The sequence below is a fragment of the Gallus gallus genome, chromosome 6 (genome assembly GCF_016699485.2).
Source record: "Gallus gallus isolate bGalGal1 chromosome 6, bGalGal1.mat.broiler.GRCg7b, whole genome shotgun sequence".
Taxonomy (NCBI): domain Eukaryota; kingdom Metazoa; phylum Chordata; class Aves; order Galliformes; family Phasianidae; genus Gallus; species Gallus gallus.
This window is the reverse complement of record NC_052537.1, coordinates 4,948,694-4,967,773: the sequence shown is the minus strand read 5'-3', so window position 1 is coordinate 4,967,773 and position 19,080 is coordinate 4,948,694. Positions and strand designations below refer to the sequence as shown.

The window sequence follows — 19,080 nt, the reverse complement described above, 5'->3', positions numbered from 1 at the left end:
ATCTTTTCATTTATTTCCTCATCTTTCTCCATTCCTCCCCCCTCGTTTCACTCGACACCTGTCACTACCTTTGGTGGATGAGATAAGCAGAGAACTCTGTCACTGTAAGAGAAGAGGAGCAGAATATGCCTGCAAGAAGAGGGACAGAGCGAGAAGAATTGAGCCTCTGCTGGGCTGGCAGGCGTGGGAGAATTCCTTTGCTGCAGGTTGCTTTCTGGAGTGCTGTAGGTGGGATTTCCTCACTGTACTGAAGATAGTTGGGAGCAAGTTCCTCTCTTTGCTTTTGGAGTAGTCATGCTGCAGCAGATTTTGCGTGATATGTATATCGACCCTGAGCTCCTGGCAGAGCTGAATGAAGAGCAGAAGCAAATCTTGTTTTACAAGATGAGAGAAGAGCAGCTGAGGCGCTGGAAGGAGAGGGAAGAAAAAGCACGAATGGAGGAGGCTATGCTGACAAAAACAGCAAGGCGCAAACAAAGTAAGCTTGTAACCTCCTCCTATGCTTGCTCTGGAGCTGGGGGAGATGGGCATGCAACTGGCTTTGATACAGCATTTCTGAAAGAGATTAGAAGGAAGCTTGCCAGCTGTCCCCATAGGCAAACCAGGCTTGGGCAGCAAAAACACTGTTGCTGCTCTTTGTCTCTCAAGGCTGGTTCTTTCTCCAGGGAGTAGTTTAGTGTGGGAGCAAGGGGAATTGTTTCAAAGTGACTCTTTCAGACAGAAATCACTGCTCCAATTTTCTCAGTGGTAACTGGAGATTACCAGGTCTCCCACTACTGAGGCTTTTTTCTTTGCCTGCCATCCCTTCGCTTGCTCCTCAGTCAAGCAAAAGGCAGGCTTATCCTATGCTGTTGAGGTTTCTTAACTTGGCACTAATTGTTTACATGTGACTGGATCAGAAGATAGATTCATGAGCTGGAGCTGCTTGGGAGAAATGTTTCCACAGGGTCATTACCAAGTGTTTGATCTTGGGTTCGTGTGGTTTAGAATAAATAAAAATATTTCCTTGTTGTCCCCTTTTGGGCAAGTGGCTTCTGACTATTTCTCCGTCTTGAGGATGAAGTTGTCAGACTGATGCATGATAGAAAACAATTTCCTCATGAAAATGTAGTTGCAACCATTCCTCACTCAGCAAGGAGATGTCACAGAGATGTGTCAAACGCTCCCTGTGAAATACTAAAGATCTTATCCCATCTTTAAATCAATTCAAGTCTGAACGTTCAAAATCACTAATAATCCCGGGCAGCTGATTACGGCTGCAGTCACTATATTAAGTGTTGCTCCTGTTAACTCATACCCATAGTAGAAGGCTTTGCTTTGAGCACCTCAATGCAGATGTGTTACTGGATTAAATCGTCAGACTTCTTAACCAGTTTAGAGCAGCTGAACCTTACAAAGTACCGAGTATATCCAAGTGGATACTTGGCAGTTCAAACACTATGGCTACAGAAACGTATTTCAAAACAAAAGTAGTTCTCAAGTCTCACTTGAAGCTAGGGCCTTTATAAAGTGACTCTAGGGTAGGTAACAATGGTAGCCTTGCAGTAAGGGGGGAACATTAAGAACAGCCTATTTAGCCATATTGACTATAAAATGTCCCCACACAAATGACAAAGTAGAAGTTGGGAAACCAAATTGTATTTAATTTCTGTTTACTTCATCTTAGTGCTCTTAGAGTGAATCTCTCTCCTCTAAGAAAGGCGGTATCAGGATCACTTCTCTCAGACAGCACAATAACTTTGTTCATCTCAACTGATTTGTAGCTGGAAAAAAATATTAAAAATGTCGTTCAGATCCTTAAACCAAAACAGCCATTTATCCTCTAGATAATCTGCATTATGCTCATTCTTTGGGAAAGATGGATGCAGCAAAGTCTAGCTGCAAAAATATTTATGTGATGATTTGTCACAGTGTTGACATCTAAATTTCCATATATAAACTATGCGTTAAACCTGTTCAGCTTCCTACTACAGGAGACTATTTTCTGGGTAATTAATTTTCTGATTTATAAAGAATTGGAGGAGGAGGAGAGGAGCAACACAGTAACTTGTAGATTGTATTTGTACTGACAAAAATGTTCACATTCGCCTAGAGTAAAATGTCACATCAACACCTTTCTATTTCATGTTTTACGAAGACTGCTCTGGAAGTAATGCCTCCTATTTTACTATGTTGTTCCACAATGTCAGAGGCAGATGATCATAATGTGGCAGTAGAGGTTGAACCTTCCCACCGATACCTATTCCATGTTGCTGCCATGTGACAGATGGCAGCAGAGGGGCAGTCTGACTGAATGGCATTTGATATGGAAGGGCACTTGTGGCAAAGGTGTGTCACTGAATTCCTCTGTGTGGAAAAAAATTGCAGCTGTCAACATTAATTGTCACCTACTGAATACTTATGGAGACCAACAATGGATGTGAGCACAGTGAGGCAGTGGGTTATGAGTTTCAGCAGTGTTACAGTGATGTGAAAGATGAGCCACGTTTCACACACATCTGTCACACCACCAAATGAAGAGCATCTTGATCAGCTCACCCATGTCAGTTGATAGATTATGACAAGGCAACTATGGATGGAGCGGAATGTTGGTTTCAAAGCATTGGAAACTATGGTGGCAAAAGACAGGAAGAGAAAGAACACTGTGTGATATTTGTGAGGACCTACTGAACTAATATGAGGTTGCATATGACGGTTGCCTGTATTATATTATTAGAGATGATGAGATGTGGTGTTACTACTACAAGCCGGTGTCAAAACAGCAGTATGTGGAGTGGCAACGTGGACTCCCCACTGAAGAAAAAGTTCAAGACACAGCCCTCAGTGGATAAAGTTATGTGTACCTTTTCAGATAGATAGAAAAGGGGTAATAACTCTGGGTTTCCTGAAACCGAGACAAACCATCAACGCTGACTGCTACACTGTGACCCTGACTAAGCTGAAGGCTTCAACTTCCAGAATACAGCAAGAATAGAAGACAACATTTCTCTTGCAACATGGTAATGCCAGGCCTTATACTGATTTGAAGACTGTGGAGCACCTTGCCAATCTTGGCTGAACTGTGCTAACATGCCTACCCTGTTGTCAGGACTTGGTGCCTCTGACTGCCATCTGTCTGGGCTGAGGAAAATGGACTGCATGGGCAACGTTTTCCTAGCAACAATGCCATAATAACGGCTGTGAAACAGTGGGTCACTTCTGCTGGTGTGGATTTTTACAAGTGTGACATACACGCTCTTGTTCTCTGCTGGGGAAAATGCATAACTAGTGATGGTGACTGTTGAAAAACACTGTTTTGTAACTGAGAATGTGCTCTCTCAAATAGTGTTTTTCTGCCCTGTGTATCTGTTGTAGTCTCCATGGAAATGAACAGGAGGCACTATTTTTGGAGTGACCTACGTGCCTTCTTAAACTAACAATTTGAGTTATCCTTTTGGTTTGACTGAAGATAGAAGCATACCACATCCAACAGAACACTACTGGAGAACTGGTCTTACAGAAGTTTTTGAGAGAGAACTATTGGAATTTAAGGTTGAAGAAGTCAGGCATTTGGTTTCACTGAAAATCTATCTTAACTTCCATGATGTAGTGTTTATAATACAATGATTCTTCTATTTTTCTCATAAATGGAACAGTCACTTATGAAACCCTTACCCCGCCTCTTTGGGAGGGAATAGGGTGAGATAATGCAGAAGGAGTTGGTGATAATAAGCATTTCTTTAAAAGTGTTCCAGAAAGTGCTCAGGCTTGAGCTGTTGTCCTGAACAACAATTGGTACAATTCTCTTCCAGTTCAAGAGCTCACCTGTTTCTACTGTGTGTGCAAAACCAATAGCAAATGAAAAGGGGTGGATTTCTCAAAATTTTGCAGTGATGATGAATGCAATTTAGGTTTTCCTGCACTGCCTTAACGCCTCTTCCAGGAAGATCTGCTCCATGATCTTCCCAGGCACAGAGGTGAGGCTCACCGGCCTGTAGTTCCCTGGGTCTTCCTTTCTCCCTTTTTTTGAAATGGAAGTAATGGTACCAGGGGCTTCACGTGACAGCCATGAATTTTCAGGTAACCACATCAGCAGGAAGTCTGTGAAAATGAGAGGGCTGATGTGAGGTGAAGAGTGGTTACACAAACCTAAGGTTTCTGCTTTCTGAGAACAGGACTCGGAACTTGCTGGAGAAGGGCTTACAGGAGATGCCTTGTCTGCTGCAGGTTGCTGGAGCCCCTCAGCTCTGGTATGCCTGGGTGTCATCCATGTCAGCTCTTTCTTGGAAGTGCTGGTTTGAAGCCAAGCAAGGTGTGCTGTGTGACTAACTTGCCGTACAGGGCAAGATACGTTGTCTTGTGCAAGTCACGAGCCCAGAGTTGGGGAAGAAAAAACTCACAGGTCAAATAAAAAGATTATCCTTGTTCTTGAGTTAAAACCACTCACAGGTTTAGGGAACGCTGCTCAGTGTGATAACTTTCCAATTGTTGTGGGATCTAACTAGCAAAGACCCAAGGTAGGCAGTGATATTTCTTATAGGGATACCAAGGAACAGAGATTGTCTTAGATGTCCTGTTAAATGCAATGTAAGTTGTTGAGAGAGTTTAGCAATACAAACAGTATAGCATTCTACATGAGGTCAGTCTCAGTCTTTATGTCTGAAGAAAATAATATTAGCCTCCTTCAGTAACAGCTAAATCATACCTGCTTTTACGTTCGAGTTGGTTGGTTTGTGTGTCTTGAGAAAAGGTCACAATTGAGATTTATATCAGCCTGAGCCAATGTTAAAGATAGTATTTCATTTTGAGGGTGAGTGAAATGTTCCCAGGGTCTTCAACAGCTTACAATTCCTCCCTTTTTAAAATATAAATCAGTGTATAAAAGGGAGTAATATAAAGGCATCATTTCTTTGGAATGAAATATTTCCTTTAGCCAATAGTGAACTGTTCCGAAGCTTTTGTTCTTTCTACCAAGCCTGTATATGTACCTTTCCTAGAACTTACTGGTAGAATTTGAGCATTGCTTTGGGGTCCTCCCAAAACAGCAGTATTTAGTGAATTTATTCCAAGTTAAAGGAAGTATTTTGAAGCTTTTATTATGACTGATGGCTCGTACCGAAAAAAGCTTAAAAAAGGAATAGAGTTCTTGGAATTTATAGTATGTTCTCTGCTTATAAATTATTCCTTTGCTATCTTTCAGGGATAGTCCTTCATTGTAATAAAACAGGTTGCCTTTTCTCGTTGTGCCAATACCGCTATGGGAAGCCTCTTCAAAAATGCAGGATCCCTTGGGGATTTTCTCAGCAGACTGACAGGCAGCTTTGCAATTTGCAATGAAGTGCATTTATGTGATTAGGCAGGAGCCCTTTAACCAGTATAGTGGAGTTGGGACTAAGCAAAGAACGCTGCCAGTTTGGATTTTGACTCGTGTGCTATCCGAAGCTGTCAGAATACCTAAAATGAGATTTCAGAACCTATTGAGCTCTAGGAAGCTGAAGAGCAGCCACGTGGGAGGTAGGACGATGCTGGACTGCTGCTACTTATGCTGACATTTACTCATTGTGAACTGCAGCTCAGGATGTTCAGACAGGAGCTATTTGTAAACTCTGTTATTTACCTGTCCTTAACAAGCGTAGCTGGGAGAAAATTAGGTAGGTTTATCACAGCATGGCTAGAAAATAATTTCTCTGTCAAAATGACATTTGTGTCGGAAAATCATTGGAGAATAGATGAAGCAATTTGAAAGCAAGTATTTTAAATGTCACAAATGGATAGTTGGAGGATAGATCACTGTGCAGGTGAAGACCAGTGAGTGTATGTTTCAGTGTGTGCATTTAAGGGTGCATGGATGTACACAGTGACATTCCTCTACATTTCTGAACTCAGAAATGTGTTCCTTATGTATAGTAAATTTTCTCCACATCCTGGTAATGCTTAGCTAAGGCTTGGCTAACACTATAGAAGCATGCTCCTGGCAGTGTTCATTGTCCTGTTCCCCGTATCACTGGATGCAGGTCTAACCAAAACTATCAGACTTGAGTATTTCCTAAGTTTCTGGCTGTATGTGGTCTTGAATTCTGTAAAGTCTCATATTTATTTTCAATTCAGAGAGGACTGAAAATTTAATGAAAACGCTGGGATAATTTTTATTAGGGATCTGAGCCAGCTAATTTGAAATTGTTGGAAAAACTTTGATGTAGCATTCGCAACATGTAAAGCAGCCTGTGATGCAAATGCAGTTTTGTTAGTATTAGATACCTCGGGGCAGAACTCAGCTGCTCAGGGTTCGTGCCGAGTGTGGTTCTGTACTGAGCTATGCCTAAACAGTGGCTTCTAAATGTTTGCTTTGAGAAAAGCAAAAGCTTGAGAAAGCTGGGGCTAGAAACATCTCTGACCGCCATGTGACCCAGATATGTACCAGATGGAACAAATCCAGAGGGACTTCTCTGTCCTCCTTGGATTAGCCCTTAAGTCCGTGCTTTTTAGGCTCATCCTCAGCCCTGCGGCTGACTTGTCTGTTTTGCAGAAAACATAAGAGCAGAATATTGCTGGCTACCTAGGTCTTATTTCAACCAAGGTTTCTCTTGCATGTGCGTTCTGAGGGGCTACTGGGTTAATTGAGTCGCTGGCAGGGAGACAGTTGCTGTGTTCCTTTGCTGCAAGTTGCTGCTGAGCCTGCCGGGAGACAGTGGTGGTAGACAGGCTTTCTTGTACGTAGTTGTGCTCTAGTAACGATAGGAGGTTGTGACTGGTTGCAAGCTCATGAATAGTTGATATGGAAATAGAGCAGCACAGCAGCCAAGGGGGGAGTGAGGTTTGCCCAAGCTAATTCTATATTTTCTTGCTATTTGTCCCTGTTTTCAATAGAAGAACTGGGTTTTGAAGGCAGGATTTGGAAAAGATAGGAAAACTTGATGCATTCAAGTGAGCAGTGGGTTTAGTAAGACACTGCTGATGGTTCGTTAACCTCCCAATGCACTCCTGTGCTGTGATGATGGAAAATCTCGCTGTAGTGGGATACCAATGACTTTCCATCAGTCCCTGAAGTAGCCATGCAGACTTGCTTTTGTTTATTCTATAGTAGCAGGTTAACTTGGATGCTTTGCAATAGCTCTTAGTAAGAAACAAGCCTTGCGTATGACTTTTACTGTGTATAAAAGATAACTGGGATTGGGAATCAGAAACTACAGTGCTTTTTTCTTTCTTTTTTTATTGAAAGAAAAATAAATGAATGCAATTGATGCAAATAAGTTCATAAGCTTCCTCTTTCATCTGATATGCATCTGCACTTTTATACCATTACCAATGAAAGGGACATAAAAATGGACTGACTTGAGCTTGCTGCTAAACTGTAGTTTGTAGAGTTACAGCAATGTCTTTAAGAACAAGCTCTGAATGTTACTTCACAGTTGAAAGTGGGCAAAACATAAAATTAATAGGCGTTAGTGTGCTTTGCCCAAGGAGCCAAGAAAATGTTAGGGGCATACTGGATAGAAAATCAAGTAAGTGCTATCTTATTTTTGATTTTATTTTTTCCCTCTTCTTTGTTTGCAGTATTCAAACCTTGAAAATGTACCATCTGATACTGCAAATCCATTTACCTTTGAGCATTATGTATGGATATTTTTGCTACATTAGTTAATTACCGGAGTCGTATTTGGGTAACTGTTTCCTCGCTTCATGTTTGCTCTCTTGCAGTCACTCTTCCTTTATTTAATCCTGCAGGGGTATATTGCAGCATAATTATTTCCATGGCAACAGGCTGTAATTCCATAAACATAAGATAGGGTTTGTTATATGAGCAGAAAGCAGCTGGAGAGCCATGAAGGCTCATTTTTCAGCAGTGGTGAGATCCAGCAACCCTTGCTGATACATTAACGTAACCAGCTGAATTTTATTGCTTCTCCTGGACATTCTCCTTCAAATAGGGAGGCAAACAACGCAGTGTTGGAACTGGACAGTGTATAAAGTGAAATGCTGAGGAGCTGCTTGAGAAGTTCAGAGTTGTTCCGCGTTTTGTTGTTGTCTCAAGGATTAGTTTGAAGCAACGGAACTCTCGGAATGTGTTCTTGTAAGAGATGGGTTCATGGTCCTATGACTGCTAGCAAGGGTGGACCACATAATTAATTGTAGTATATCTGCAGTTTATTGTGGGATTATGTTACTTTCATTGCTTTCATCTTGACCACCTGTAGTGGAAATGGTAAGTCATGGCCTGAAGCAGTGACGGAGCACCTGGTGGGAAGGCAGGGCCAACCCAGGGGAGCTCAGGTGTGTGCAATGCAGCTGAGTGATTAGAAGGGCTGGAGCCAGGATCCACCCCTTCCCAGACCTCATGTAAGTGTTGGCACTGGAAGTGAGGGTATTTTGCTGGAGATCTCTGTCTACCTGAGGCTCTTCTGAAAGTAAGCAGTTTCTTTCCTTTGTTTCTGTGTCCATAGCGTTTGAGCAAGTCCTTGCTTGCTTGCTGCAAGCCTGGGACCATGCTGTCATTGCTGTGTTTTCCATTGTGTTACACCATCTATTTATTCTGTGTGTATTTTCATGGATCTACAGAAGTTAGTATTCAGGAAAGTGCGTTCTGTCCTTGTAAATGTCATTCAGAAACATTCCCAATAATACGGACTGTGTTTTCTCCTTAAAAAGAAGGCAAATGGTGAGATTGTATGTTAAAAAAGGTATTTATAAGATACTTGCAGTGGGTAAGCTCAAGAAACTGGTAGCCTAACATCCTCATCTTCATCTTTATCGATGTGTTTCTAGTATATGTCCGGTAGCTCATGAAACTCTGAGCGCAACCTCATGGACTCTGCTGACTGTGGAAATGCAAGCCTCTACCTTAAAGATTTGACAATTGCTTTTTTCAGAAAGCCAAGGCCAAAATCTTATTTAAAACACATAGTACTCAGACTAGAGTATGCCATGTATCTGTAATCCCAAAGAACAACAGCAGCGAAAGTACCCCCACAAGCTGCATTTATCTCTGACCAATGAAGGCAGATCAGACTGATCAGCTTGATGTCAGCAGTGAATGCTCATGCAGCCTATTTGAAATGCAGAATAAGTTTCAGGAGCTTTCTTGTAGTGCAGAGTGAGAGAAGGAACACTTTTAAAGAGAGGGTCAAAAGATATTTATCTGACTACAAAGCTTTTCAGCTAGTGAGGAAATGAAGTGATTTGCTATTGCAGAGATCAGTAGCTTCCAAGTGGGAGAACTGTGGTGGGAAGCCAAACCTTAGAGAAACAAGGCTGTTCATTGAAATAGCAGGCTGTTTTGAGAAAGTGACTTTTTAGCAGACTTTGAAAGCCCTTCTGTGCTTCTGAAATTATAAATCAGTGATCTTTCCATTTCCTCAATTTGCACTTGACAGAGCTTGTAATATTCCCTGTGCTACAAAGGCAAGGGGGATTGCTGGTGCCTCTTGTTTTGCAGGGCTGAGTGGGCAGGTGTGGTGAAGTAATAGCACAGCTGGGAGGCCTGACACAAATCGAGCCTCTAATGGGCCTTTGGGCTCTTCCCCTGAAAACCCTGGAGATGGATCACAAGTAAGAATTGTCAGGGGTGTTGTAGTTGTTAAAACTAAAATGAATGAGCTCAGAGGATGGAACTGACTCCAGCGATATCCTGTTTGCTCTGATTATTGCTATTTTTAAAGCCCTTTAGTTGCAAGCGTGTTTGAAAATGAAGCTAGATAAAACCCAATTCATTAAAAAAAAAAAAACAAACTGTGATTCTATTCCTCCATCCTGATCAGCAGAGGCAATGAAAGATAGAGATTTGCGCAGTTCCATTTGCTATAAGCCTCAATCACAGCCTGGAAGCCTGAACTAATGCAAGCTGAAGCCTGATTTAGTACAAGCATTGTCTGTATTGGGATCCCCCTCCCAGGCCCCTTCCCCTGATGGCTTTCACTCTTATCTAATGTGGTTTCTGATGTTCACGTTCTCTGGCAGTGTTTGGCCATGGCAGTAACGATATGCTGCATACACTGAGGATTTCCTAAGGGAGGCTCAAAGGGCATCCTGTTGTGATATACAGCCCAGCCCATGGTTGAGCTCCAGCTCAGCGCGTGTGTGTATGTGAGATTGGCAGTACTGCTGGTAGAGACCAGCAATTCTTGCACGTGAGACACTTGAGCTGCTCTCTAGGATGTTGTTTTATACATATGTAGCTTTTATGCAATTGACTGAATAAACAAAAATAAGTAGAAAGACGGTTTGCTATCATTTTCGATTGTGTGTATGCATTTGTGTTTATAAGTGCAATTTTATGTTACTGTTGTTTCAGGTTGTAGGTCTGAAGAAAGTTTTCATTGTTATCTCTTTGTGCTGCAAATTTAGCATACTTGATTTTGTATTTGCCTGGTATAAGTGGTAATATGCATGAACCTATTTACTGATCTTAAAGCAGTGTAGTTGTAGCTTTGGGAGGCCTCAGAAAGAGATGCACTCCCATAGATAGGTTAAGAGAATTGCAAGAAGTAACATAGCGTTGTTCAGTTACTACAGAGTTGATTTAGACAAAAACCATGATAATATTCTATTCCTTTATAAATCGTTGGTCTGAGTAGTAGAGATAGAAAAAAATCTTGGTGAATTATTCGGTGCAGTTTTCCTGATAAAGTAATTTTTGTTTCTAAAATGCTTTTTTTCCTGGCTTTCTCATCCGGACTAATTTTGATGTCCAGAATTTCCTAATGCTAACTTTGCACAACTTGCCACAGTCTCTGCAGGAAAAGAGAAGTATTTTTGTGATCAAGCACCAAAGAGCTCACCAAGAGGGCTCAAGAGATTTGATTTGATTTCCTGGTTTTGAATTAGGTTTTGTTCCTGGGCTCAGATGTCTCTGTTCCTGAAGAAGAAAAATGAGATTCCCTGGCTGCTTTCTCACTTGAAATTTATTTAGTTATGACCTGTCTTTTCCTTTTAGACTTATTTGAATTTCTCTATTTCAAATTTGTTTCATTTAGAAATAAATTATATGAATAGCATACATATATTCTGAAAAATGTAATACTTTCGAAGTGTCTTGAAGTAGAAATTATTTTATTATAATCAGCCCTGAATGGTAGTAATTCTGCACTAGTAAGGCAGACATCACTAGTTTCCTAGAAATATTGAGGAAAAGAGTTTTCTGTGCTCTCAGCTCATAGATAGCAATTGTTTCTGCAGTTTGAAAATGCAAGCTCGGTGTTGTTGGCCCGAAAGGCCTGACAGTGACCACTGTGAACCTGATCTTTAGGCTGCAAATGCCTCTTGTATGGCAGGAATTCCATTTTCATGATGTCAGATCTTCTCCCTGAGTTATTTCTTTTCCTGACCACTCATCATTTTCTGGATGTTATTTTGTGCTAAGAAAGTGCAAGGTTTTATGATCAGATTGTGCAGTAAAGCCAATCTCCAACTTTATGGGGAATGTAGCTCGAGTAGATTTAAGGTAAGATTTGCATGGGAGTAATTTCTGGAAGTAAAATGGTGGATAGTTGAATTTTCAAGTTTTTCTCATGTTCTAAAGAAAAAGGTGTAGTATAGGCATATACGCTCAAGTTCAAACGTTATAAAAATGTACATATAGAAACCTATCTTTAAACAGGTTTAAATTCTTCAAATTGCCTGATTGTTTGATAGCTCTGTTTTCTTCCAACTTGGACTATGTTTATATAGCAGTATACGGTACAGTAGTATAATACTTAACCTACTGTATACTGCACTGATGTTTTTCAAAATCTATCCCTTGTCTGTAGATTCGCAAGAAAGATCTATTGTTATAAAAGGAAGAAAGAGTACAATATCTCAATATGTGTCTATACATCAATTATTTGTTTTAAGTGGCTCGGTAATTGTGGTTAAATTGTGCATTTGAGAAACATTAGAATCTTAGAATCACAGAATAATTTGGCTTTGAAGGGACCTTAAAATCATGAGACACCTTCTATTAGATGTGATTGCTAGCCTTGAAACATCTCCAGGAATGGGGCATCCACAACTTCTCTGCTCAACCTGTTCCAGTGCCTTGCCACTCTCATAGTGAAGTTTTGTTTTTTTTTTTCCTTATTTCCTATCTAAATCTACCTTCTTATATTTTAAAGCCATTACCTTTTTTCCTATCACAGCATTCTTCTTTAGGAAGTCCCTCTTCAGCTTTCTTGTAAGCCCCCGTTAGATACTGGGAGGGCAGCAGTGGGTCTCCTCAGAGCCTTCTCTTCTCCTGAGAGAAGACATTCTCTGAGCCTCTCTTCACAGGAGAGAGGTCCTCCAGCCCTCTGAGCATCCTTATGACTCTCCTCTGGACCTGCTCCAACAACTTTACATCTTTCTTTTGCGGGGGGGGGGGGGGCAGGCACAGTAGTGCAGGTGAGGCCTCGTGAAAGTGGGGCAGAGGGGGACTATCAGCTTCCTGACCTGCTGGCCATGCTGTTTTTCATGCAGCTCAGGACTCAACTGGCCTTTTGGACTGCAAGCATGTGCTGCTTTCTCATGTTGAGAAAGCACCTGACACAGGTGCAGGATCTTGCACTTAGGCCTTGTTGAACTTCACAAGATTCCCGTGGGCCTACTTCTCAAGCTTGTCAAGGTCTGTCTGAATGGCATCTTTCCCTTCAGCATGTTGACCGCACAATTCAGGCTGGTGTTGTCCCCAAACTTGCTGAAGGTACTCAATCCCACTGTCCATGATGACAACAAAGATATAAATAGTGCTGGTCCCAGTCCTGATCACTGATCTCCACCTGGACGCTGAGCCATTCACTGCAGACACTGTGAGTGCTACCATCCAGCCCATTCCTTACCCATCAGGTGGTCTAGCTGTCAAATCCACGTCTCTCAAATGTAGAGACAGTGCTCCTAGGAAATCATTCCATACTTCTCAGGAAGTGAAATGCAGATGACAGCCTTAGGGACACATACTGATATGACCAATCTGTTCTTGGTAGCTGGTTTTCAAATGTTGTGTAATAAAAAATACAGTGTAAACATTGTGCTAACACAACACAGTAGAACTGCAGTAGAATAAGTTCACATTTGTATCTTGACACATAATCTGATAGACTGTGAAAGGACAAAGTGCTTGGGGGTTATTGAAGAAAACCATTACTAGCATAAGTTTTTCCACTCAAGTAAGTTAGTACCATTAGGCCGGCAGAGCGAATTCTTACAAATAACATTTTCCAATTTGATGTAGAATATCAGCTTTCATTGAGAGATTTGATATGTTCGTTGCCTTCAGTTTGTATCATAAACATTTATGAGTGTGTCTTGGCACTGGTGTGGCCTACTGCCCTGCTACGCTCTCTCTTGCAGTTTTCTCTCTTCAGTCTGGGATGTCAAAAATATTTTTGATGATACATTGGGAAACCTTAATCTGGTTAAGTGGATATTGCCCTATTGTAGAACAGCAGGTAGTTGAAGATGGTGAGAGTAGCAAAGCTAATGAAGTAGATAAAGATGTTAAAAAAAAAAAAAAGAAAAAAACACCTTCAATTGAAGGTTCAGATAGGACCAGATTTATTTTTACTCTTACAAGAATGATCAGACTAAAACTAGCTGGGAAAATGAGGGCTGTCCGATTGTTCATGTCTTGAAATGAGGCATAATGTCTCCTGGAGAGTAGTAAGTGGCTATGAATAATTTACTGGTCTCATTACTAGCGGGATGTGTGGTCTGCTCTGAAAGTTATGCCTTTTATTTTATTATGTTGGCCCACAACCTCAAAGGTGTGTATTGGTGGTGTGGCAGTAGAGGCTGAACCTTTCCATCAATATTCCATTGCATTTTGTTGCTGTGTGACAGATGGCAGCAGAGAGGCAGTCTGACAGAATGGTGTATGACATGGAAGTGAATGAATGGATGTGAGCACAGTGAGGCTATGGGTGGTGCATTTCAGCAGCGGCAACGTTTGGTTACTTCTGCTGATGCAGACTTGTACAAGCACAGGATGCAGGAGGCTCTTGTTCATCACTGGTGAAAATGCCTAGCTAATGGTGGCGACTGTTGAAAAATAGTATTTGTTAGCTGGGGTTTTACTCTCTAAAATAGTATTATTGTTCTCTTCTATCAGTTGTCCTTCCCATGGGAATAAATAGGAGGCACTACCTTTGGAACAACCTGCTTAATGTAGAGCAAAAGAGATTAACTGCTGATCCCTTGTGGCCTTTTAGTCTGTATTTTTTTTGAAATGATTTTCATTATCTATTTTGGCTGTAGTGTTTGTAGTGGAATGTCCTTTTGTGAGGGACAATTTCAAAAAATGAGCAAGAAATAAAAATGGAGGGAAAAGGTGTTTCCACTGATTACTTCTTATGAATCTCTAAAATGCATAAAAGTATATGAATTAAATGTACAAGAGTGAGGTGGTGTATATGACTTCAAGTTTAGTCACATAGGATCTAATCAAGTACCCTTTGTACTCAGCAGGAAGCCTTTCACAGATGTTTTGGAACTGAATGCTAGCCAAATGTCTGTATTGTCAAGAGTGTACAAGCTGTATTGGAGAAATCACTCTGCCAACACTGCAACCGTAGTTTTTTTTGCATAGTATCTTTCATGAAAACTGAACCAGAAACTTAATCCCTATGAATTGCATGCTGGAACAGAAATGCTTCTACTGTTGAGTGGTGCACTCTAATGTGTAGGCTTTCTGTAACTCCTCCTCCACACACTGTGGAAGCAGGGAATTCCTGAATTGTTGTGAAGGTTCAGCTTGGGTCTCTGTATGCCCAACGCTCAGAATTCTCTGTGGGCTAAAGCTCTCCTAGTTGTATAATGCTACTAGTTGTTTCCATCTCTCCAGCTCTTTTACTCTTCCTTTTTGTTCATCCTATGCTGAGTTAGGCAAGACAATGTAGTTTCTGCAATGAAAAAGGGATCATAGTCCCTAAATTCTGGACAATGCATGTGAGAAATTTTTTTGTTATATTTTTTTTTGGTAGAGCAATGAGCCTTTGAAGATTATATGCTTTGAAATGTACAAACACTTTCTTCCCCACTTCTAGCATGGTGGATTGGTCAAATCCGTAGATTTCGTCAAGCCTCTAATGTCTTAATCTGAATAGTAAATTGCTTCCAAACTACAGTTTTCTGGTCTTTCTCTCTATATTTATGTAAGAATTTGAGCCTGCACTTACATGTTTGCTTCCCCCCCCCCCCCCTTTTTTTTTTTTCCCTCTTGGTGGCTGTTGCAGGTAATGGCAAACGTGTGCAGTGGCTGCGTGGGAATGATGGTGAGGTCTGGGTCTGGGTTATGGGAGAAGCCCCGGGTGACAAGCCGTATGAACAGATATCAGAGGAGCTAATAGCTGAACGCGCCAGGCAACAAGCACAGAAGGAGGCAGAAGAGCTATGGTGAGGATTTAAGAATCTGAATTCAGGGTCCACTTGGCATAATGGGACACATGGCCTTGTAGAAAGGTGTGAGGTAATGGTGGGTAAAAAATGGTAAGTATGTCTTGTCAACATTTGCATTTGTTTGGGGGATTTTTCATCGTATGAAAAACTTAATTTTATTTTAACGTTTAAAATATAGAAATCCTCTTGCACAAAAAATCGTAGTGAACATTTTTCTGCTGGGGAATTTTGCTAAACCATTGTCCAGTTTGTTGGCAGAGGTGATTGCCAGGTTGCTCTCTGCTGAATTTGAAAGGTGATTGAGAATGGGAGAGGTGTCTGAGAACTGGAGGAAAGCAGGTGTCATATCACTCTTCAGAAAGGAAAGAAGGAGGCCTCATCTCCATCCCTGGGAAGGTGATATTTCTGAATGTCATCTCCAAGCCATGTCATATCTAAGCAGGTGGAAGAGAAGCAGGTTTTCCAGTCTGTCAACATGGATTCACCAGGGGGAAGTCATGCTCGATGAGTCTGGTAGCCTTCTGTGATGTCGTGATCAGCTGGGTAGATGTGGGGAGAGCAGTGGATGTTGCGTACCTTGACTTCAGCAAGGCTTTTTACACTGTCTTCCGTAATATCCTCGCAAGTAAGCATTGGAAGTGTGGGATAGATGAGCAGACAGTGAGGTGGATTGTTAACTGGCTGATTGGCAGAGCTCAGAGGGTTGTGTTCAGTGACACAGAATCTATCTGGAGGCCTGTAGCTAGCAGTGCTCCCCAGGGGTCAGTGCTGGATCTGATCATCTTTAGCATGTGCATCGGTGACCTGGATGAAGGGAGAGAGTCCACCCTGAGCACGTTTGCTGATGGTACAGAGCTGGGAGGAGTGACTGACACACCAGGAGGCCGTGCTGCCATTCAGTGAGACCTGGACAGACTGGGAAGGTAGACTGAGAGGAGCCTTCAGCAAGGGCAAGTGCAGAGTCCTACACTGAAAGAGGAATAACCACATAGGTATGGGTTAGAAGCTGACCTGCTGGAGAGGAGCTCTGCAGAGAAGGACCTGGATGGACAACGGGTTGGCCATGAGATAGCAGTGTGCCCTTGTAGCCAAGAAGGTCAACAGTAGCCTGGGGTGCATAAAAAGAGTGTGACCAGCAAGTCGAGGGGGTTTATTCTCCCCCTTTACTCTGCTCTGTTGAGGCCACACATGGAGTACTGTGACCGGTTCTGGGCTCCCTGGTTAAAGAAAGACAGGGAACTTCTGGAGACATTCCAGCAGAGGGCCTCAGAATGACTGGGGGCGTACAGCATCTCTCCAGTAATGAAAGGCTGAGTGATCTGGGGCTGTTCAGCCTGGAGAAGAGAAGACTGAGGGTGGATCTTAACAATGCTTCTAAATATTTAGAAGTCAAGTGGATGGGGCCAGGTTCTTTTAACTGGTGCCCGGTGATAGAACAAGGGACAATTAGGTGCAGGCTGGAACACAGGAAGTTCTACCTGAACATGAGAAAGCACTTCTTTACTGTGACAGAACACCGGAAACAGGCTGTGGAGTCGTCTTCTCTGGAGATACTCAAAACCTGTCTGGATGCTTTTCTGTGTAACCTACTGTAGGGAACTGGCTTTAGCTGGGATGTTGGGCTAGATCAGGCGTGTCCTACCCATGGGCCACATGCAGCCTGGCACAGCTCTCACTGCAGCCACTGCCTGTCCCGTGCCATCGTGGCAGCATCTCTTCCCGCTGAGCAGCCCATCCCCAGCCACGTTCCTACTGCTCAGAACAACCACACACTGAGGTGCAATGGGCACTGCCTGAGCTGAAACCATTGCGTGGGGAGGGCTCAGTGCAGTGCTCACTCAAATTATGGCAAATAATTGTATGCATTTTGATACACTGGTTAAACACAGGCCTGTGAACAGAAAAAAAAAGAAAAAATACATAGCCATGCTTTCTGTTTCTGATAAAGGAATTTGAGAATAGGTTTCAAGGTTGCTGAAAAAAATCACCAGCTTTTTTGGTATGCATTCCCATTGACATAAATACATTACCTGCAAACTTTCAAATAGAATGTATAAGGTTGCAGTCAGACATTCAGTTGAAGAAATTGATCATGTCTCATTACTAGACTTCTATAAGCCCCAAGTTAACAGAGAAAATCATCCCTTGCATCACAATAACAGCTTACTCATGTTATCATGTTCTGGCAGTATGTACATTTGTGAACAACTGTATTCAAGGACCAAGCACTCTTCACTCATTGTGGCCCCAAGCAAGTCAAAAGATGGGACACCCACGGACTGGATAATCTTCCAACCCCTACAGTTTTGTGATTCTGTGAAACAATGTGGTTTTGAGATGATGAAATCAGAAAAGATTTGTTGCTTCGCACATCTATGCCCACAATGGGGATTTTGTATGTTCAACCCTTTTTTTTCATTCCCCAGTTGGCTTTATGTGCATGCTGCTTGTATTAGTTCTTATCCCAGCAGTTCAGAAGCTGATTACTAGAAGTGCCTTGCTGGTGTTTCCAGTAGGGCTTATTCCAGCTTTGGGAAAGATTGAAAAGTCTTTTGATGCTTGATGTTGTTGGTACATAGGCCACCTGCTTTCTGCACTTAGCTTTGCAGTTCAGTGCTTAGAAGCAACACATTAAATATTGGTTTATTCTATTAAATATTGGTTTATTCTATATTATTGCATTTCATATCAGATTCCTCTTGCTTATAATGATTGCATATTTAAACAGGGATTAAAACTTCACCCTGCACTCCTTTTAGGCTGTCACTACTAATAAATGCTCTACTGTTAGAATTTGGCAGACATTTTCATTGGAATTTGAGAGACGCTAAGTTCCCACAGTTTGCTAGACTGATAGGAAAAATCTGTGTTTAGCCAAGGAAGACAGGACATGACTAGAAAATATCCAATAATTATTTATCTAATTTAGAAGATGTTATATTAATGGGACACTTATCAAAAGTTGAAAAAGCTTCCTGTCCGGGTGGTTTTCTGAAATCCATTCCTGGTAGGTTTCTTGTTAAATGTGTTCTAATTCTTTTCTTTTGTTTCCATGATGTCTTATGCTAATTATTTGTTGCAACCAAGGGTCTTCTATTGACTAAAATTTGATCTTCAATTAAAAAAAAAACAACAAAAACTGTGCCTTAAATTATCTTAAATTATTTTTGTTTTGAAATTCTTTTCTGAAGGAGACAAAAAGAAGCTGAAATCACAAAGAAATTCCGGGATGCTATGGCTCAAGAAAAAGCCAGAATAGTAGCAGAAAAGTGGAAAATAGAAATGGAAGATCGAAAAGCAGCAAAATTGGAGGAGGAAAAGATTCAGGAGGATCTGAAGGTTTGCGCAATCATATTTAGACTTTAAGTGTTCTTATATTGATTCAAAATTCTTGTCAGCTTCGGAGCATGTTTATTAATAAGCCTTAAGAACCAAAGTTGTGTGTTTTCACCCTGGAATATGCAAATAGCTACATGGTGTTCACCAGCACAGCTGGGTGAGTGATGGGAAAAAAAATTACACATCTCATTCAAAAGTGTCAGGACAATCATATGGGTTATTCAGCTCGTACACTGATGGAATTGTTTAGTCAGCTCTACTGAGTGAATCATACTTGGGGAAGAATGTTCAGTTGTGGAATGTATCTTTTTAAGCTAGTCTGCTTGAACGTATTCAGTGCCTTTTGTGTGCACTGCTCATACATTTGACTTAGAAATTCTCTCGCCACTTTCATTAAGGTAATGAAGAGCAGATCTTTCT

At 41.5% G+C, this 19,080-nt stretch overlaps 1 protein-coding gene across 1 annotated transcript in view; it reads left to right on the top strand.

The window, feature by feature from the left end:
* Positions 1-230: 230 nt before the first annotated feature.
* The window catches only part of SH2D4B (SH2 domain containing 4B), a 71,143-nt gene continuing 52,293 nt past the window's right edge, over positions 231-19,080 (top strand). Inside the window, exons 1-3 of the mRNA XM_001232927.6 lie at positions 231-478; positions 15,159-15,318; positions 18,513-18,660. Coding sequence (XP_001232928.3) covers positions 295-478; positions 15,159-15,318; positions 18,513-18,660 — 492 coding nt within the window. The 5' untranslated portion in view covers positions 231-294. The remainder of the gene's footprint in view (positions 479-15,158; positions 15,319-18,512; positions 18,661-19,080) is intronic.